This window comes from Aegilops tauschii, chromosome 4, assembly GCF_002575655.3.
Source record: "Aegilops tauschii subsp. strangulata cultivar AL8/78 chromosome 4, Aet v6.0, whole genome shotgun sequence".
NCBI classification, from domain to species: domain Eukaryota; kingdom Viridiplantae; phylum Streptophyta; class Magnoliopsida; order Poales; family Poaceae; genus Aegilops; species Aegilops tauschii.
Window position 1 is genome coordinate 261,575,181 of NC_053038.3, and position 23,116 is coordinate 261,598,296.

Consider the following 23,116-nt stretch of genomic DNA (forward strand, 5'->3'; position numbering starts at 1 on the left):
ACCATGTAAAACGATAGTGAGAGAGAAGGATTGGCGTAATGCGTTGTGTGTTGTATTGAGCCTCTCAAGCGGTTTATATAAAGTACATGGCTTTAAGGGCAAGAAACATTTCCTAGAGATAAGGCATGTCCTAGAGACAAGGCATGCAATGATTACAAATCATATGCTACAAATACAAGAGATGTGTCTAGATACTCTAACGTTTTAATGTATTAATCCAGGCCACATACTTTGTCATGTAAATAAGCTCCCTTTTTTCAACTTCGTGTTCAACGATCTCCTGAGGACAAATACCTTGCACGCAACACAGTAGCACAAAAGAGAATCAGGGTTCTATATTATCACCATGATTGCTTTGCTAATAAGGATAGATTAAAGCAGTGGATATCCTTGAAACCCTTTCCTCCTAATTTCTTCAGAATGCACTGTCTTTGATCTGCATCATCGCCCCACCAACATATTTTCAGTGATCCATTTGTAGATTTGTTTTATCGCATATGATTGTACCCCCTGCGCAATCGCTCTCAGAAGCTTTTCTTACCACCCGTGGATAATTTTTTTTTTCCTTTTCAACCAAGCAGTCTCTTTAACACTATCAACCAAGAATTGAAAATTATCACTTCTGTCGGCAGCAACAATCTGTCCCAAGCAATTAGCATCATAGCTTGCATTAAAGATCAAGGAATCATTAGCTAATAGGAGATTAAATATTGCTTCTTCTTTTTTAGGCTAGTCATAGTAGGGGTAACTTAGGTAGTAACTTAACATATCCCAAAATAATTTTGCTTATGTGGCGAGTATTTAATAAGAAAAGAGATGCTTGTGATAACATAATATGTTACTATAACATAGCGTTTTCCGAGGCAAAATGAGTCTATGAGCTAATAAATGAATCCATTTATGATACTACTAGTATGTTATTTTGCACTATAGAGATAGTAACTTAGATTAGTGTCATATGCATGACACTAGTATAAGTTACTCCCCACCATGACCATCCTTACAAACCATTGACAAACTTTACTCCTTTTATTAAGTTCAACTTGTACTCCTTTAAGTTCGCCACTCCACTCTGCATGTCATTACAAGGGAAGTAAGACCCTCGGTGCACAAAAGAAAGAGGTATGTGTTAAAGCCGGAGCTATGAGTTGGGTGTATTCCTTTTTCACAAATGCAACAAATACCAAATAACGTGATTTTCCTGCATTACAGTAACAGCATATTTTTTTTCCCAGCAAACATGCACCTACCAATTCATACTCCTTTAAATTCGCCACTCCATTCTGCATGTCATTACAAGGGAAGTAAGACCCTCGGTGCACAAAAGAAAGAGGTACTCCCTCCGTTCGGAATTACTTGTCGTAGAAGTGGATGTCTCTAGACGTATTTCAGTTCTAGATACATCCATTTCCGAGACAAGTAATTCTGAACGGAGGGAGTATGTGTTAAAGCCAGAGCTATGAGTTGGGTGTATTCCTTTTTCACAAATGCAACAAATAACAAATAACGTGATTTTCCTGCATTACATTAACAGCATATTTTTATTTTCCCAGCAAACACGCACCTACCAATTCACAACGCTAAGTGTTGAGACATGATATACAATCAATGGAATCCTACCTTTTTCTAGTTCTATATATACACCACCAACACACTAAAACGGGTCATACAATATTGCCTTTACTTTTTCCATTTTACAGGCTAACCAATCAAGCCAGCGGCAACCTATGGGCTATATTAACACGCAAACGTGTATCGTCAACGGCATGTCACTGTATACCTCGCTTGCCTCAGTCATTGTTCTTGAAGAAGGAACCCCATTTTTGTGTCAATCCATCAATCAGGCTGCCAGTCCGGCTCTTCTGGACTACAAGTGTTGCTCTTGTGCCATCCTCTCCATTGGGGTTCTGGATGGGTTTCTGGGATTCTGCCGAGCCAGATTTTCCATTGATGACCTGAGTTGAGCCGTTGGATTCTGATGCGCCAGAAACATTAGCAGAAACAGCATCATTTACAGTGCAGCGATCTGCACTTTGCACACTAGACGTCTTTGTTACACTGTTACAGGCTGCTACATCCTTACCAGGAGCATCAGCACCACGCACAGAGATGGAGGATGCATCTGTCTCCAATGCCACTACATCAGGTGCTACACTATTTTCTTTGGAAGCAACATCAGATACAGCTGATTGAGTGTTCTTTGTATTTGACTTGTCTAAATCCTTCAGGGACTCGAGAATTGCTTGCATCAGCATCTGCGTTTAGACACAGCAGAATAGAGATTAACCACTGGTACGGTTAGAAACGTGGAAAGGTAGGCTAGGAAGTACTCCCTCCGTTCGGAATTACTTGTCACAAAAATGGATGTATCTACAACTAGAAAACATCTAGATACATTCATTTCTTGGACGAGTAATTCCAAACGGAGGGAGTAGTATATACGCATTCAGGACAGATCAGCCTACACCATGATAATTCCTAGAACGTCCATTAACATAGAAACAGAACAAGGGCACTTTATGCATCACCACATATTGCTCATACTTAGTTGACATGCTCATTTCAAAAATCAATTTACACCAAAAATCCTTGTTGAGACATTTATTTTCATAGTTTAAATAGTGATTAGGGAGTGAGTATCAACAGTAGCTTCAGATACAGAAAAAACAAGCTTTTTACAAATCAATCATCCATATCAGGCATAACCTTCATATCTCCCAACACCAGCTTCTACTCCAACTTGACTACTCTGCACTCTAGCTGAGACCCAGGAACATAGTTCTAGATCCTCCCTTTTTTTCACCACCCCTATTACACGTTTTGGAATGCTTTTGTGTGTTGAACTCTATAGAGGCATTAAGAAACTACAAACTCCTCAGATATGAAAGCATAGCGACAACCCCATAGAGTGTTACGGTATAACTTACTCTATCTTCATCTTCCTCAGTGTAAGGCATATCTGATACGCTATCAAATGAATACTCCACATACTCGCCATCATCAGAGGTTGGAGTGAGCATCCTTCCATTACGGCCATTCGGAGGAGTCGCAGTAGATGCACTAGATGAGAAGGGGCCACTATCCAATACCTGTTCAAACAGCGAGTAGAAGTAAATCTGAGTGGTGATGCTTGATGAGTGTAATCTTCTGCAAGGTTGGTAAAAGATCAACATTTCACACATACAAACCAAAGCATTCCCTCCAAAACTCAACAGTGTTATATACCATCGAAAGAGGCCTATTTTGTCAGGCTAATCTACTTGCAACATGAGACTTTTGAGTTCATGTTACAGCCACCAATTGTTCATGAACACACATTGTACCAATGATTAAAGTGCAAAAAACCATCATGCAACACATCAAGAAAATATTCAAGTACCACCACGGATTAGTGTATTGCTAACCCTCACACATTTTCACTTAACCAGAAGTATTTGCTATGCTCATTCTCTTAAGTGCCCAACAGGCTCTGAAATCAATTATAAATACACTAACGATTCTAAACAAAAAGATACTAAAATCATATATTATAATTTAAATTACATATCAAGGTTGCCTAACACCCATTATTAGATTCAAATTTCATACCGCAAAACGTCTTAAGATCAAGTGCAAGAATCGCTGCAACTGTATCAAAGAGCCAGTCAACACAAAAACAACACATAGAGCAGAGAGTGAGGGAGAAAATTACAAACAATTTGGGATTTTGTAGGTGATGTATTTGGAACAAATCCTCACAGGTGCAAGGTACTCTAAACATGACCAATCAAATAGACCAAATATTTCTATAATAAAACCTATATAGGCATTGTAACAATGTTAACTTTAAGTCATTCTATGCCAAGCTTTTTGGAGGTCGGGGGAAATCAGCCAATAAGGTAAAAGAATTTGGTGTTACGGAAGACGTAAAATCTAATCCTAAGAGGTGGAAATAGCATAAAATAACACCTCAGTTCTGTCGGCCCTGCCTTCTGTGGCGGTTCCAGATGGGACCTGCAAATGATCAAAAGAAAACAAAGCTGAGTTTGCTGCTCCCTGCTGGTTCGAGCACTGTAAAATGTTTCATGACAATTGGGTTGCTACTAAGATAACTTTATTATTGCTATTATGCTTCCATCAGAGGATAATAAGAGCAAGAACGAGAACCAATAAATTAGAACACCAATAACAATGACACAGCAGAATTGCAGAATTGTTCAGAATGTCAACCAACTGAAACACCCACCTCCATTCTGCTCATGAGCCTTCTAGAACGCAACTGTGCAATGGCATCTTCTGTCGTAGTTGAAGGGGCTGCCCCAGAGCAAAAATATCACAGATGTTACGTACCATGAATGATGCGCCAATTATAAGTGTGTGTCAAGGTTTGCAAATCATACCTGTTGGTGATTGAGCAATTCTATACTCTATATCATGTTCTGTATCCCAGTGACCCTGTACAGTGTTAGGAGTATTAGAATTGGTATAGGAGTCCTTATTAGGCTATGTCTCTTTCCTTGTACCCCAAGTCTTTGTATAATACCCCCTCCGTTCCATATTAAGTGTCGCTGATTTAATACAAAGTTGTACTAAATCAGCGACACTTAATATGGAACGGAGGGAGTATATATATATGACCCTTGTGCTATGCAATAGAGATTGGTTGCATCTATGCTTGCAAAGCAGTGTTAGAGGCTGATTGATAATTATGAATCCCTATGTGCTAGGGTTTTGAGGTCTAAATATTACCCTCTGGAGATATCTTAAACTGTCAGCTCAAGAAAGGATCATCTTATGTCTGGCAGAGCATCTGGGCAGGAATTCAAACATTCAGAAAAGGGTGTATTTGGAGAGTTGGCAATGGCATGAAAATTAATATTTGGGAAGATTGTTGGAACCCACTCTATACTCTATATCATGTTCTGTATCCCAGTGACCCTGTACAGTGTTAACTGTTTAGTATTAGTATTGGTATAGGAGTCCTTATTAGGATATGTCTCTTTCCTTATACCCCAAGTCTTGTATAATACTCCCTCCGTTCCATATTAAGTGTCGCTGATTTAGTACAATGATTTAATACAAAGTTGAAAGTTGTACTGAATCACAACACTTAATATGGAACAGATGGAGTATATATATATGACCCTTGCGCTATGCAATAGAGATAATTTGCATCTATGCTTGCAAAGCAGTGTTGGAGGCTGATTGATAATTATGAATTCCTATGTGCTAGGGTTTTGAGGTCTAAATATTACCCTTCTGGAGATATCTTAACTGTCAGCTCAAGAAAGGATCATCTTATGTCTTGCAGAGCATCTGGGCAGGAATTCAGACATTCAAAAAAGGGTGTATTTGGAGAGTTGGCAATAGCATGAAAATTAATATTTGGGAAGATTGCTGGGTCCCAAATAGTTCTTCAAGGAAAATAATCACACTGTGGGTAACAGGGTGCTGACAAGAGTTAATGAGCTCCTAGATCCGGTCACAGTAGGATACTAAAACATCACTGGAGTTCATACTTAAACAACACCGTAGTTTATACTTAAAACATAGTTCATACGGGTATAAAACAGAAATTAAACTAGATCTACCCGTCATCACCATCACCGGACTTGCCGACACCGAAGTGGTGCTCCATGAGGGAGTTGGAGAACACGAAGGCGAGGTCATACTCCTCCTTCAACGCCGGCACCCGCGCCGCTGCAGCTTCGTCTCCAGCGGCAGACTCCTCCTTTGCCTCGAACCAAGCAACCTCCGCCGCCCGGAGACGCTTGAGCTCGGGGGATAAGATGTGGTCGACCCTGTCAAATTTGGTCCACGCCTGTGCTCCGCTCGGACGCGACGCCGCGCATTTTCCCTGCACCACTCCACCGGCGGGCGAAGGGAGGAGCTCCCGGCCTCTGTGTCGTTGCGGTGCTTGTGAGGCGGCTCACTGCCGAGCCCCCCTCGGCCACCCCTCCCGCCACCCGCGCACTACATCGCGGCTCGGTTCCGGTGGCTACGCTCGCCGCAAAACGATGCCGGCGGGAAGGCGATTTGTCGCCGGAGAAGTAGAAATGCGGCGAAGGAGGATAAGGGAAAAGGAGAACACAAGCCCTAAAACGACCTAGCGCCGGTATATATTGCGGATTCAGGGGCGGTTTACAGGCCTCCCATAAAAAAATTACAGGCCGGGCCGTTTTTACCGGACCTGTTCGGGCCGGTTTTTTGGAGCGTCCCGTAAATCCACCGAAAAAACGCGGCCCGGCGAGCAACTCTAGCAACTCCTGTAAAAGCTCGCCGAGCCAGGTCTTTTCGGCAGATTTAGAGGACGCTCCAAAAACCCGGCCTGAACAAGTCCGGTAAAAACGGCCTGGCCCGTAAACCGCCCCCGAGTCCGCAATATATACCAGCGCTAGGCTGTTTTAGGGTTTGCGTCCTCCTTTTCCCTTAGAGCATCTCTAGCAGACTCCTTAAAACACGGAAACTCCTTAAAAACACAGAAACTGTAAAATCCCAGCGACTATGCGGGTTTGGCCCATTTTTTGGGCCAGACCAGAGCCCGTATAGTCGTCCGGCCCATGAAAGATTTTACGGTGGCCCGCAAGCCGCCCCCCCCCCCCCCCCCCGCACGCGGTATATCTACGAGTTTGCGGCAACTATATGGGGCGAAACCCTATCGCTCTCCCATTTCTCGCCGCCGGTGAGCTAAATCCGTCGTCGCTTCGCCGCCGCGAGACAAAAGAGTACGACCGCAGGCAGGCTCGTCTGTCCTCCGACGCGGGCAGCTCCGCTGGGGGGTTGAGCTCCCGTACGCCGCTCCTCATGCCGTTGAAAAGGGAGCCAAAGGAGCTCCCGCTGCTCCGCACGTGCTGCTCCGCACGGTGAAGGGGAGCTGGAGGAGCCAATGCGGCCAGGCGGTTGCGTCATCCGGCCGGAGGATTTCCCCCCCCCCTCCCCCCCCCCCCCCGGCCAAGGCGGACATCTTCGAGCGGGCCATTGTCGCGCGCATGCGCGGGAGGAGATGGAGCAGTGTCGTCGAACTTTAGGCGAGCTCGACGACGTCCTCCTCGAGCAGGGGCTCGCCAAGGTGCAGGACTTCAACGCCAACCTTGAGGGATGGCGCGACAAAATCTACGTCAACCTCGTCTCCTCCGACGACAGCTGAACTCCTCCGCCACCGCACCTGGATGGCTCCGGTGAGCCAAATTTTGGCGGTAGGGTCTACGGTGGCCGCCGCTCCTCCGATCTACTTTGTATAAAAATGCTATGTATGACATATGTATGATAATCAAGTACTATGAACGCTGCTAGTTCTACTGAAGTAGTTCGATTTCTCCCACAAAGTTCAGATTTCAAAATTTACAAGTTCATTTGACGTTTTTGTTCAGCCGCCGCTGTTTTCAGCCCGTATCCAACGCATTCTGCAAACTATAAACTCACTTTACAGGTCCGCGTTTTAAGGTGTCTGCTAGAGATGCGCTTATCCTCCGCCGTATTTCCACTTCTCTGCCAACAAATCGCCTTCCCTCCAGCATAATTTTGAGGCGAGCGCAGCCACCAGAACCGAGCCCCGGTGTCATGCGCGGGTGGCGGGAGGGGTGGCCGAGGGGGGGGCTTGGCGGCCGCGACGGCGAGCTGCCTCACAAGCGCCGCAACAACACTGGGGCCGAGAGCTCCTCCCTCCGCCCGCCGATGGAGTGACGCAGGGAGCAGGCGCGGCGCCCGATGCTGCTCCCGTGGCACCGAGAGCACGGGCGTGGACCAACTTCAACAGGCTCGACTGCATCTTCTCCCCCTCGCTCAAGAGTCTCTAGGCGACGAAGGTTGCGTGGTTCGAGGCGAAGGAGGCAGCCACCGCAAGAGACAAAGCTGCAACGGCGCGGTTGCCTTTGTTGAAGGAGGAGTATGACCTCGCCTTCCTGCTCTCCAACTCCCTCACAGAGCACCACTTCGGCGTCAGTAAGTCCGATGATGGTGATGATGGTGATGGTGTTGTTTAAGTACAAACTATGTTTTAAGTATGAACTCCGGTGATGTTTTAAGTGGCGTGAATGCTAGTTTGAATATGCATATGCGTTTGAGTTTGTTTGTGGAATTTGTTCTGTCTCGGCGTCCGCCGTACCACAAATTTTTCGTTCACGGATACCGTAAACGTGAACCGTAAACGAAATTTGCAGGACGGCGGTTTGTGAGATTTGCTAGAGATGCTCTAAAGTAGAAAATATTCATTGGAGATGCTTGCATAATTCAATCCCATGTATGGGCGTACTTGCTAACCATCCCATTGCTACCACGGGTCAATGCCCAGTGTGTCAGACTCACGCAGAGGATGTAGCGCACACATTATTCAAATGTGCTCGGGCACAAGAAGTGTGGCAGGTTCTTGGGCTACATGAAATTATAACCCGTGCGTGTGCACCGCAGAGATCGGGCACCGTAATTCTGGAGATCTTGCTATGTGACTGGCCAACCAAAAACAGTACATGGATGTGGTCCAAATCTCGGAGATGATCGCGGCCACTAGTTGGTATCTTTGGTGCCAAAGACCGCAAATTTCAAAGAATGAGGAGGTGCAAACAGCCTGTTCCCACAGGTCCAGCCATTCAAGCCTTAGAGCTAAATTATGTACGGGCAAATGGCAAACCTCCTATGAGCCCACACATCAACCGACGGAGGAAGCCATTGTTTAGTTAGCTGGTTCTGAATGTTGATGCATCTTTTTCTAAGGATTACTCGGGATCATGTGGTGCTGTCATCCGGGATCACCTAAGTGCTTTCATTGGTGCTTCTACTGCAAAACTAGAGCATGTTGCCAATACTCTATCCGCACAAGCAGCGGCCCTGGTGGAAGGTCTAAAGTTGGCACTTCAGCTTGGTATAAACTCACTCCTGGTATAGGTGGATAACTTGGTTGTTGTAGAAGCACTGAACATGAATAGTGGGCAAGCCATGGTCGCTGCCCCTATCATTGAAGAATGTCATAGTATTTGGGAAGATTTCGGGAAGGTTCTTTTGAACATTTTAATAGTCTAATATGGTTGCTAATGTTTTAGCTCAACAGAGACGTGTTGATCCTCCGACTTTGTGGTTGGACACACCCCCCGAGTTTATTTCTAGCTTTTTAGCGGATGATGTAAGCGTGATTCAAGTAACAAAGCAGCCACGAAGAACTTCCCATCAAAAACAAAAGAGATAAGTTGCATCTATAACATGGCATTAGAGCTTAGGTTTAGGTCTCCAAATGCCGCAACTCATCCTCCTCTCCCGATCAATTTTTTTGTTTTGGTCTCCCGATTAGATTCCATCGATCCGCTCTTCTCAGGTAGATTCTCTCTTCTCTTGGCTGCCCGCCATTGCTCCATATGTTCTCGGCCAGACTTGCCACCACGCTCTGCCCCACGTACAGGCCCACCCGTGAAGCTCTAGCAGCCTGCATGCTGCTCCACCCTGCAGGCCTCGTGGCCCCGCCACAGCCTCCTGCCAGCCTTCTCCTGCTGATATGTCGCTGCTCTTCTTAGCCATCCTCCTGGTTGCTGCTTGCTATGTGTTGTTGTGCCTTCTCTACTTGTTGCTGCTACGTGCTGCTGTGTCATATTTGTCTCATCTTTTCCTGCTGGCCTGCTCCACCGGTCGATAGTAAAAAAGTATTACAATGTCTGCTGATTCTCAACAGTGTTATTTGCCGATTATGTCTCGCACATACACCTTCCATTGGTGTTGGGTGCTCGTCCGCTAGTTGCTCTTTTCTGCCGCTCCTCGCCGGCATCTCACCTGCACGGTCTCCTCTGCAGCCTCTTCTGCATGCACGGTAGCTATTCCATCTTCGTCTCTTGCGTGATTCTTAGCTTCTATTTTTCTATATTTTCTGCTGCGTCCACCAAGTCCGTTTCTCTTTTCCATATTCTCATGCCATGCGAGTCAACCAAATCTTTATATGTCAGCCTTATTTTTCAGGTTCTTGTCCTTTCTATACAACTTTAGTGGCCTACGTGGTCCTTGTGGTTTCCTATAGGAATTTCATGGCCTCTTTTTTGCACTGCTGATCTACGCTTATTCTCTTGCCATCGAGCTTCTTTTGCCTCCGGTTTTCTTGGGCTATGATTTTGTGCGCAATGCTTCATTCGCTTGATGTCATTGTTTATAAAGCATCCTGCTTTAGACGCTTAAGCGTCGCTTACGTGATAAGGCGCCCTGCAGCGCCTTAGAAATATGCTCGCTTTGGGCGTCAGAGCAGGTGGTGCTCGCCTTAGGCCGCTTTAACGCCTTATAAATGCTTGATGTGCCATCTTATTTTGATAACCCATCTTCTCTTATGTCTCTTGTATCTTCTACTGATGTGGTGTCTTCTCTGATGCGCAATCTTCTCGTCATCCCCTTTGGATTGACTCTACAGGAGAACTTTTCATGCTACGACAACACTTACCCCAAGTCTTGTGTGTGTGTGTGTGTATAGAATAGCTTATTCTACACCCCTAGCAACGCTACATACAAAATCTAGTAAAACAACGTATAAAACGTAGTAATTCGGAAAATATTTTTGTACTACCCAAGTTTGTAATTTACTACTATTTGACAAAAATTACTATTTTTTTATACTATGTTACTATATTTTGTATGTATCGTTACTGGGGTGTAGAATAAGCTATTCTACACTCACGCTTAGTTTAGTGTTACTATATACTCCCTCCATTCCTTTATATAATGTGTATTTGTTTTTTGATAAAATTCCACAATGTAAGGTGCAGTCTTTCTAATTCCTCATAATTTCGTTTTTAGCCCTCTATAAAAAGGAAAGTATCTCTTTCCTGATTGTCTGTATCTCTCCTTGTAGCAAAAGAAGGAAAAATCTCTCTCTCGATTGCATGTATCTCTTACTTTCCTGGACTCACAGATTTACTTGCCACAAATCAACAAATTTGCTAAGGGTAATTTTGTCCTAACATGTCTATAATTATGTGCCTTGGTCACCGTGCCAAAAATAATGCACCTTACATAAAGGAATGGAGGGAGTATATAGTAACGCGGTATATAAAATATAGTAATTTTTCTGAAAATGCAGTAAATTACAAACTTGGATAGTAAAAAAATATTTTCAAAATTACTACATATATATATATGCCTCTTAGGCTATGCAATAGAGATAAATAACATATACAGAACCTATGTAAGTAAAATTAACACATTTCAAGACTTGAGGAATACCACTCTGTATTCTGTAGTACCTGACCAAGGCTGCCATGTGGTGTCAGGAAATAATGATCGTCAGGGACATCAGGTGGGTTCAGCACATTATGAAAAAATATTGTGATCGAGTCAAAGTAAAATTGTGGTCGGGGTGAATTGTGGTCCCCATCAAATTTTATAATGTTTTTGTCTCCCTGCAGACACATTAGGACAAACCATACCATATGTTACTATCTTGACAGACAATAAGTAATTTATGTTTCATGCTGAATGGGGAGGTAGAAACTTACAACATATGCTTCACAAATTTTGTCTGAATGATGCGGGAGTATAAAATCATCCTCGGTTGCATGTCCAAACAAAGCAGGAACAAAACATCGCTTTGCTACCTGAAGGGTTTACGGTCAGATACTAAACATGTATCCATAATTCTATATGCTGTCAAAACAGAATATATTGAAGTTTTTAAAGGATATCTCCTAGTATAGTTCGCATAGCTCTCCCAGTTTCCGATTATGCTTTGTGTTCGTCGATAAGACCGAACTGTACAGAATCACATTCAATAAGTTTGCACTATGCAGTTGGCAATTGGAGTAGGAACCATCATCCTCAGTTACCAGATTCGTGGTTCGGTACTTTCTAATATAATCGAGTTCGATGGGGGGTATACATCCCTGATTTGCGAATTCGGAAACCAATTCATGAATCAGTTGACTTCTATTTGCTAGCTCTGATTCGTTTTCCAAAAAAACGATCTAGTAGATGAAAAAAATACTCATACTTGAATAAAAACACCCTGGCTGCTGGTGTATGAGGCCCAGTTATGGCCCAGTAACCTTCACGTGACCTAGCTCCACTTCCTCTTCTGGAATTAAAAAAAAGCTCCACCCCAGTGCTTCTATTGCTTCTGCAATTCTTGCTCTGCTCATGCCGTAGATGAAAAAAATACTCATACTTGAATAAGAACACCCTGCCTGTTGGTGTACAAGGCCCAGCTATGGCCTAGTAACCTTCACGTGACCTAGCTCCACTTCCTCTTCTGGAAAAAAAGCTCCACCCCAGCGCTTCTATTGCTTCTGTAATTCTTGCTCTGCTCACGCCGTTTCTATTCCTCTGCTGCTTGCGTTCTTGCTCCTGCTTCGGCACATCTTATAGCCAAGCTATTCCGCTTCTCCATGTCCTTAAGCTGCTACACATCTCTACTTCTTTCACCAGCAACCAGCAGGCAAAGAAAAATATTGTATAGTGGCCAAGAGCTGCAACAGCGATGGACGACCGACAATAGAGCCCAGGCACGATGGTCATCATCTTTCATCTATCTTTTCTCCAACTACCTTCTCCCTCCCAGCCAGCCTCCCCATGGCGCTCACCCTGTGATTTCATTTTTCTGGTTCGCTTAGGAGCGCAACTCTGGCAACGAATTCTGTTCAAAACCAATAATCTCGAACCCTAATCTAGGTCGATCGATCTAGATCAGGATTCGAAGCCAGTCCCACCAAATCCGGCAACTATGCCGTCATCTACTTCCTAAAGGGAAATGGTTCGCATAATTTCCCCAGTTTCCTATTCGGCTTTGTGCTCGTCGATAAGACCAAACTGTGTTAAAACCAATCTAGCTGTCTGAGCTGTACTATTATTTACAAGAGCAAAACAAAGAAAAAGCTTGTGAAATCTCCAAGCAGCTAATAGCAAATAACATCATGTGTATAAGAACAAACAATATCAGTATCCCCAGTAACTTAAGACAGGACGATAATAAACCTGAATGGTATCAAGATCCATGATGTCAAAGCCGGCTTTTTTCTTGACAATCTTCCGCATGTGCTGTATTGCAAGTTTTACCTAAACAAAACAAACAGAAGCTCCATAATATATAAGATGGGATATACCATCTGCAAATATGCATCAAAGTTGTGGGAGCATATCTAGAACAAATAAAATTAACAGAAGTGAAGCAACAAATGTGGAATTATAATTACAAAAATCAGTGGTCACAAACTCAGTAACTTGGCAGTCACAAGCGCACAGGAACTCATGCATAATTTGAATTAAATTTTAAGTGACTCATGCTCATTCATCACTGGAACTAACTGTATTGATAAACAACAGACAAAGTAGTCTTTTGGATAAAAAAGATCAGGAATGGCTCCATTAGGCTCTTTGAGTAGCCATGTTCAATTATAGAAATGGTGCTATAAGGTGGGTTATGTAGGAGAACAAATTTGCAAAAACAACATGCTAAAGCGCAAGCTCATCAACTCCACTATTCCCTGGGCCAACAGCCGCACATACACATTGCTAGTAACAATTGATAATCGATGAATCCTCATCATCAAATTATGCTTACCGTGAATTTTGGCAAGGGGTATTTGTAGGTATCAACTAGTTCCATCATCAAGTCAACAAGGTTTGAGAATGGACTATCAAGAACCATTCCAGCAATTGATGGATCCTCCGCTCCATACATTAGACTGAAAGAAAAGTCAAAACATTCTGAGTAAGGTAAAATTTAGAGTGTTTAAGTATGTACATGTTCCTATCCACACAAACACACAAGAACACAAATACAAGCAACAATATTACACATGGGTATTTTAAAGCCTACAAGCACATGAGGCCGAATATTACAGAGGAATATCATAGAGCATACAAGCAAACTAAGCTGAACAACAGGGAATCGTGATTAACTAATTTCTGACCACTACGGGAGAAAATGAAAGTTCATTTCAACATACTGAACACACCTTGTGACCGCACCCATTGAGCGACCCCACAGAGCAATGCAAGATATGTTCCCATCTGTCCGCAAATAATTAACAACAGCTTTCAGATCTTCTTTCTGTATAAAAGAAAGCGATATCAGCATTCTGTCTTCGAAAGCAATGAAAACGATTTAATTAAGTGCCTCAGGAAAAACTGACGCGTCGATGGCCCAGAGCAGAAAATGAGATGAAGGAATAGGTGGTTCAACTGGCGTAAAGTAACATTTACAATTCAGTCAAATATGAAGGAAAAAAACTGTCTTCCCATAAACGATATACTGCCAATTAATCCTCTGCACAAAGTTTTAGATTTCACTAACCATCCATTTCACTGTTATGACAGATTTTAAGATTGTCTATTTCTGTACAAAGACATAAAATGCATACCAGATTATTATGTGTTATTTGTTTCTCAATTTACCTAATAGCATCTGAACTAATTGTGCATGTACAACATATAAAGCAGACAGAAGGTTCCAGAACCATGTGTCATTTTTTAATCTTCTATCTGCGTAAGGCAAACTCACTTCATTCCAGCCCAAGGTGACATGCTCTCCTTCAGAGAGACCAGACCCTGAAAAGTCCAGTGTAAAGACTGTAATATTTGATGGTAGAAGAATAATGGCGGCTTCACTAGCATCAGCTCTGCATCCACTGGAAAATAAATAACGCAGTTCAATTAATCCTTGCAAAAAATAGAATAGACTATCTTAGCAAATATTTGTAAAGGACTAGAATTGTGCTTTATCAGTAATAGGTGGAAAGGCATTTTGCCAAAACTGAAAAACAAGCCTATTAAGCAAAAGGATAATGTGTACATATACTCTAGGTCTCTACCTGTTTCCATGACAGTATATAACACAAGGAAGTGCTGTTCCTTCAGGAATCACAGCAGGTATGTAGTGGCTACACTGCAACTTCTTGCCCTGGCTATTTACTACCTGAAAAAAAGAGACTGCATATCAAATATATACCATGGCAAGCCACATAAGAAAGCAAAATTTACCTGCACAAGCCGAAAGCCAATGTTCATTATGTGTAATCTATGTCATCTGATAAATGACAAAAAAGCTAGCAAGCCAATTTCAGTGTGGCTATTATTACAGTACACCAGGAAAAAACAAATGCAACAAACAAGACAGCAATACAAATGCATAAAGATGGGAAAGATGTCATAAGATATAATTCACACCTGTAATAGATACTATAATTTCATGTACATTTCTTATACATCACAGAATCTAAGCACATAGGCCAATTAGAGAAAAATGGTAGCCAAATTACGGATTTTACAAAGAATTTCTTTATTGAAACTGAAAAATTCAAAATAGCACAGAAGGGCAGCCCGGTGCATGTAGCTCCCGCTTGCACAGGGTTCAGGGATGGGTCCGACCACTTGAGGTCTCCTGTATGCAGCCTTTCCATACATTTCAGCAAGAGGCTGTTTCCAGGACTCAAACCCGTGACCTCATGGTAACAAAGCAACAGCTTTACCGCTGCACCAAGGCTCCCCTTCTTGGTCTTTATTACCATATGACCAAAAAATTCAAATGGAAAACTACATGTAATTATATATATCCTAGATCACCCATAAACTTGTTACGCATTGGCTACCCATAATGACCCACATCTAGTGGCCCAGATCTGGCATCAGCCTAGCAGATTTCCTGTTTATCCCTTGCATCCTACTTGCATTGTTCAAAACTGAACCTGCCTCACTTGTTAAATGATTCCAAATTAAACACAGTCTTAAAGAACGACCATGCTATTTATATCTTTATGCCATTGATAATGGAATCCAAGTTTCCATTCATGATTTTTTAGCAGACAACGAGGCCAACAGATTGTATTGAGTTTTTCTGGCAATGAAGATGGAGGTTTTTTTCTAATGTGTATAGCGCATACAAAAGCAATATAATAGAACAAAGGAAATAGGTTTCTGATGTTGCTGTTAATCTGTTATCACCGTAACACGGAAATATAAAACATATATAACCTCCAGGTCCTTCCTCTGAAACCATCTTCCCTTGAGCATAAACTCCTGCTCCAGTAGATCATCGTCTGGACTGTAGTCAGCTCTGCAACGCAAGAATGTATCAAATAGGTTAACAGAGTATGACCATCAAGTTAGGGAGTTACCTAAAGAAGCATAGCTACTCATGTTCGTCTAATGAATATCTACTGTAGCCCCACATCAGACTTGTCTAACTCTAGGTAATAGGAAATCTAGGAAGTATTTAGGAGAATAGAAGAGTAGCTTGCTGAAGTGGAATGGAAGCACTACTTAAAAAAGCATAGGATAGAGTTCAAATGCCACAGTAACAATTTCGTGAGCACAACACCACAACATTTGCAGGCAGGCAGCCACTCAAGTTCATTTGTATGTAACCTAAATTAATCACCATCAATCTGACGAACCGAACTGCTAGTGCCATCTATATCACTAGCATAATCCAAAAGCCAATGACGAATCTACCGGAATTACGGGACCGCGTGAAGCAATCACCCTACCCCAATTCGACGACAGCAAATCGTATGGGAGGCGAGCACAATCGGCCGCGCAAGTCCAGCGAGCCGAACCGCCGCACCTCAAGCCCGCGCGGCTCAGATCCAAACCTACGCCTACCGAATCGAGACGGTGGGGCGGGGTGGGGTGGCTGAAGGAACGGAACAGGGGAGCTCACCTGGGCGGGCGGATGATGAAATTCACCAGCTGGTCCATCGGATGAGAGAGAGAAGAATCTCCGGGGAGAGGGAGAGGTAGAGGTTGAGGGAGATTGGGTGCACGAAGCAAATCTCCCTCCTTCTCTCCTCCCTACCCTCCGCTCGCTGGCCTCACTTGTTAAATGATTCCAAATTAAACTCTGCTCTCTCCCTCTCTCCTCGCTCGCTGGCCTCCCTCCCTCCCTCCTTCCCACTCTCCTCTGATCGCTTCTGATTTCTCCCCCCTTCTCCCCTCCCCTCCGCTTTTTAAGGCTGCGTTTGGCAGCAAAGTTTTTTTAAAGTTTTCTAAGAATACCGTGGTTCCTGAAAAATACCATGGTTTTGAATACTTTGCTGCGTTTGGCTTCAGAAAAAATCAAAGTTTTGTAAACCACAGTATGCTAGAAACCATGATCTTTTTGCAGTATTCGGAAAAGAGGTCCCGACCTCTTTTTTTAAAACAAGGCGGAGATAAATCTTTTGGGAGATCGCACTTGACGTTGCTGTTTACGTCGAGATAAGAATATTCAAAGCGATCTCATTCTATTTTCCCTCTTTCTCTTATATGATAAACGCCCATATTATATCTCCTGGTTATAGCCAATTCAGTTTGATTAGTCTATCTTCCAGCCAGCATCGCGTGCGAGTCTCCATCTCTTCTCTGCAGTGCCAGTGCCCTGACTGAATCAAGCTCACCACCAGGGAGAACACTCGTTCGCAGCAAGCTATTTCTCTTGGCTGCCTATGTATTTCCGGCGAGTAGCGCATGGATTAGATTGATTGATCCTTTTGGAGAACACTCATAAGCAGCAGGTTATATATGCTAGCTAGCTAGCCGATTTAGTATAAATGGCGCATGTACACGCACAAAGAATTTAGGACCGGCTGGAAGTACAAGCACGTATATAGACATATAATGGCAACACGCTCCTAAGATTGTATTACTTCAATCTAGTTGACTACTCCTAGGATGGTACTTCTTCAATCTAGTTGACTGATTCTAGGATGGTATTACGTGCGCATGGCAGCTGCATGCAGCCGGCCGCCGTTAGCAGCCGCTACTTACTCAGTCATCCACGTTTTTTTTTGAAACGGGCTCAGTCATCCACGTTAAAATACTTGGTCAAAACTTTAGTTAAACAGCACCAACCAAACACATGTAAAACCGAGAAAAACATTGGTTTTAGAAAACTGTAGTATTCCTTGCCCATCCAGAGTAATACTGTGGTTTTCAATTACCACAGTTTAAAAAAAACTTTGCTGCCAAACTAGCCCTAATTGATTGATGGTGATTAATTTAGTGGGGTGCCTTGTGTGGGGGTACTTGCCTTCCCCTCCCGGATGGCTGTTTTTTAGTTTTGACCCTCTCTTCTTCTTATTTTTTAATCCGATGAACATGATCATTTCCAAGGTCGGGCCAGGCCATGTTTCGGACTGGGCTCGACAAAGACCAGTTTCAAAATGACATTTATCCCAAGACCGTGACATTTATTAATTAAAATGATTATTTTCTCATCAAAAAATTAAAAGGGTTATTTCTCATCAAAAAATTAAAATGGTTATTTTCAGGATATAAATTATCTCTCTCTAAAAAGAACTTAATGTTTCCCGTTCCGCTCCTTCGTCTGTCCTCCCCATTCGTATGTCTTGTTGGTGCAGTCTTGTGCCCCTTATATTTTGGAGATTGTTGGACAAAACAGTGAGGAACTAATGGGTTTCCTAGTGCACACACAGAAATATGATCCCTGGAGTATTAAGGAGTTTGCCATAAACTCATGTGATAATTATGTGTGCAACAAAGAAGAATGCTAAAGCTATCAAGGAGATTGCATGCCAGAGACGACCCTCCAAAATATTGTTGAGTCAAAGCATTTGCTAGGTGCGACGTTCGAGGGAAAATGAGTGCAGGAGAGAAGAATGAAGATGAAGTGGAGACATAGTTTTCTTTCGTAGTTGCATTATCTCTATTTGAGTCATAGTACAAGGGGGGCGCAATGAGTTATTACTTGTCAGCCAGAGATGAAGTTCTTATGGGTTGCCAGAGAAATTCTCTAGAAGTGGAGTCAGCTTTACTTGTTCCTCAAGTAAATATGTCGTGTGCTATTGAAATTTTGACCACTGGAAATGTGTCGATTGGCCATTGGTTGGGCCGCAGGCCTGATTGGTCATTGCACCCTCAGGATTGCTCCAGCCATAAATAGTCACCCGCACCTACTATTTTGGTCGGCTGCTCCGTTTGATTCCTAACAAGTTTACCTAAGCACCCCTCTCTGAGAGATTTGAGCTAATCCACTGAGAGAAACGCCCAGAGCTGGTTGAGCATCATGTAGATCTAAGTTGAGAGTTCATGAGCTTATTACTCTCGAGAGTTGCACACTCTCAAAACGACTAAGCATCAAGTCTTGAACAACCAAGAGTAATTGTGGCTGTCGCAGTCAAAGTCTGATGATGGTTTGGAGATCGCTGAGAAGTATCTACCATGAGTAAAATCAACTGAAAAATCGAGGACCTTCACATTGAGGAGAATAGGGCGAAGAGAGGTTTGTTCATATCACTACAAAAAAAATGAACACATCCATGATGATATGTGTTTATCACAATATGTCACGCTTTCTGTCACGCTTTCTGTCACATGATGATACAGTATGTCATGATGATATGTGTACATTTGTGACGATTTTATGACAGAATCAAGATAGTCATACCGGTGATGTCGGGGAAGTGTTCCGTGGCAATAATCAATTTATCATCACGAAAGTGTTCGTGATGATAAATAGCGTGTCATAGAAGTGTTTTCGTTAAGGGTGACTGGCACGTGGCAGCCATCGTCACGGGTCGTCGTTAACCTATCCGGTGCGGGTTTTGAATCTGGTACCCGTGACAGCCCCGACAAATGACAATTTTCCACGTGTCAAATTCTCATTCGCCAACGGAGCCACATGCCAGCTCTACATTGTGACAGGTGTCGACCATCCAACGGACAATATGAGTCTATGAAACATTAACACGTGGCACGACCCAACAATGGCCCATTCGTTAAAAGGGTCGGCCCAATCAGAGGCCCACAAGATTTAGGCAAAAGTTAACGGGACGGCCCACTAACGGCCTGCTTATAGGTGGCCTAATTACGGCCCACTTGAAGTTCCGGCCGTTAATAGTCCACTATGTGTTTGGACCCAATTACGGCTTGGTGTGTCTTTCGGCCTGTTTGCGGCCCGATGAGTGTTATTTTTACGCTCATCAAATCTGAGTTTAAACCGAGATATTCGCAATGATATTGCCACTAATGCAAAGGATACCAAATATCCTATCTTTATTCTGTTTCCATAGGAAATTGGCAATTATGGACGAAATCAAGCCAATACATGGAAAGGACTAAAGAGGAGATCAAGTGGGACGCGCACAGGATGAGCCAGAGCAAAAGACAGCGTTCCATACGACCACGCTCTCGCTCGTATGCGTGGTTGTATGGCCTGCTAGGGTCGACCTCTAATTCACCACTACAAATACTATGAAGGGGCCAGCGCCAGAAACAATACCTATCTTCGTTGAAACCTCCATCTTCATCATCCATAGGAACCCTAGCCACTGCCACTTCCCATCTACATCTCCATAGCTGCCACCATCACCACCATCGTAGTAATCAGCCAACTAGCCATGCTTTGTAACCGAATATCACACCCGACATCCATTGTAAGACATATTATCAATCAATCAATCTTCATGATGTGTTCTTCAATGATTTCTTCGTGTGATTTCATCTTCATGTGTGAGTAGTTCGGTAAGGTCATGGGATGAGGCAAAGCCCTACAACCTTATGTATTTGTTGGAGGGATCGATGGAAGTACTTTCAATTAGCGCCCTATGTGTGTAACATAAAATTACTTCATATCTATCTCTTGTCTCGTTCGTGTTCTTCATCCCTGCAGGTACCAAGGATCATGGAGAATGAGCAACGAAGAGGCTGAGGGTAGGGAGACTATGATGTGTTATTATGAACACCAGTTGTGATAGACAAGTTTAGTACGGTAACACAGATCCTATCTCTTGGAATACAAGAGGTGTATTCATTAAACGCCCAATGCTTTTGTCTAATTTCTATCTTAATTATCTGGCAACTTACTCTTGATGTAGGATGCCTGTCAGTCGAGACATAATTTGGAGATATCCCCACTTCGATACGTAGCAAGCACATCTTGATGGATGACTTCCAGGACACAAGTTAAGATCATAATGGTCCTGTCATAAATATATGGTTGTAAGAATAAGTCCTCATACCCATGCCTATTTTTATAAGTGTCCTTACTATTAACTTGATTTTGATCCGGTCAAAAGCTGGAATTAATTCTCTCGCAAAAGCTTGGTAGAAACCTTTGACTTCAAGGGGGCCTTCCTCTCGTGGGTTCCATAACTCAGGGTCACCTCTATGGGAGAAGTCGAGAATCCTTTCTGCTCCTTTACCAGATCACTAAAGGGACTAATCATGTCCAGTGAAGGAATTGGGCTGATTTCTATCCAGTATGTCTTTCGGCATGTTGATGGCCCGTTGTAGAGTTGGGGCCGTTTCCAGCCCGGTGTGTCTTTCGGCTTGTTAACGGTCGGCGCTACACTTGGGCCATTTGCAGTCTGGCGTGACTTTCAGCCTCTTAGCGACCCATGTTCTGCCTGAAATGAATCCAGGCCGCCTTCGCTTTCGGCTTTTTAAAGGCCCTTGTAAAACAGTGGCGCATTTATGGCCCAGTTGACTATTGCCTTTTTAACGGTCTACTAAGTAATTGGGCCAATAATGGCCTGCCATATATTTTGGACTACTAATGGTATGTGGGCGCTTTGGCACAATACATGCCCAATCTGACCTTCGGCATGTTAAAGGCCCTAGCATCTTCTGGCCCAATTAAACTCGAGTTGTGGATTAGCCTCTTAATGACTTGTCGCCTGTCTGGGCCAAATACGACCAACATTTAATTTCGGCCTATTGACAATCCGTTGATACTAGGGGCCTGCTATTGCCGTAGGAGTTGTTGGATTCCCCGAAGTGGAAAGGTGATGTAGCACAACAGCAGAAAGTATGTCCCTCGGTTAAGAACCAAGATTTACCGAACCAGTAGGAGTCAACAAGCTAACAATATTAACAACACATGCACAAAACAAATAAAATTGCTTGCACCCAACTTGGCAAGGGGGTTGTCAGGCTCTTGCTAGTTATAAGATTAAAAGCAAATATATGGTGATAAGGGCAAAACGACAAAAAGGTAAAAGAAAGTAAAAAGTTATTAGGAGTTTGTATTAATGGAGAATATACCCGGAGGCCATATATAGGTTCGCTAGTGGCATCTCTCTCTAAAGCGGGTAATGGCATGGTAACAATATTCTGTTGGGCAATTGACAAAAATGTAGCATTTTATCACTAAGATCATTCATGGCATAATCTCACACAAGCATTACATCCATGATAAGAAGACCGTTAAACTTACTGACATCTACTACTATCACTCCACCCCAAGATCACTATCCAACATACGTCTCAAAGTATTAAGTTTGCAAGAAACAAAATAACCCAGTAAGCAAGATGACATAATGTAGACAGGAAGAAATCTAGCAACAAGATTAAACCCTGTCGTTTTATCCTTAGTGGCAACAATACAATATGTGTATTCATCCTCATTGACATTGGATTAGAGCACCGCAATATTTAACCCACTACTATGCACCACTCCCTCTGAAGAAATGCTCATCTATCTTGGCCATAGAAGACAAATAGATCGAAAAACATACATAGCTATTTAATTATGCAGCAAAGAAACTTCAAGAAATTCAATGTAATTCAATGAACAATCTGATCATAAATCCATAATTCATCGGACCCAACAAACACACCACAATAATAACATTGGATTGATCTCAGAAGAGAACATGGTATTGAAGATCCGAGAGAGAGAGAGAGAGAGAGAGGGAGGGAGGGAGAGAGGGAGAGAGAGAGACATCTAGCTACTACTATGGACTCGTAGGTCCTTAAGGAACTACTCACACATCATCATGGAGGCAACCAGGTTGATGAAGATGGCAACCCCAATGACTTCCCCCTCCGTTAGAACTCTGGAGCAGGGATCATGATGGGATCGCTTCGGAATAGAGGCTTGCGGTGGCGATAAAATTGTTTTGGGTCTCACTCCAAGGATTTCTGGAAGGAATTAGGTCAAATGGAGGCTCAGGGGGCAAGCCTGGGTGGCGCGGCCACCCCCTGGCCGCGGCACCTATCCTTGTGGGGCCCTCGAACATCTGATACGTCTCTAACGTATCTTTAATTTATGAAGTATTCATGCTATATTTACATGAGTTCTACATGGTTTTGGTGCCCTTTTATATGATTTTTATGGACTAACCTATTAACTTAGTGCTCAATGCTAGTTCCTGTTTTTGCCTATTTGTTTTTTCGCAGAAAAACCATACAAAACTAAGTCTAAACGCGATAAAAATTTATGGTGTTTTCTTAACATAAGAGACCC

General features: G+C 43.1%; 1 protein-coding gene across 1 annotated transcript; it reads right to left on the reverse strand.

Moving 5' to 3' along the window:
* Positions 1 to 1,522: 1,522 nt before the first annotated feature.
* Positions 1,523 to 16,924, reverse strand: LOC109742527 (uncharacterized). Its single transcript, XM_073496532.1, has 14 exons — positions 16,592 to 16,924; positions 15,904 to 15,985; positions 14,745 to 14,848; positions 14,435 to 14,561; positions 13,890 to 13,984; positions 13,493 to 13,616; positions 12,907 to 12,987; positions 11,436 to 11,534; positions 11,184 to 11,339; positions 4,380 to 4,434; positions 4,226 to 4,293; positions 3,949 to 3,993; positions 2,928 to 3,089; positions 1,523 to 2,255 (listed from the first exon to the last, which is right to left on the reverse strand). The coding sequence occupies exons 1-14, from the start codon at positions 16,627 to 16,629 to the stop codon at positions 1,791 to 1,793; spliced, it is 1,701 nt and encodes a 566-aa protein (XP_073352633.1). The 5' UTR covers positions 16,630 to 16,924; the 3' UTR covers positions 1,523 to 1,790.
* Between the last annotated feature and the right edge of the window lie 6,192 nt (positions 16,925 to 23,116).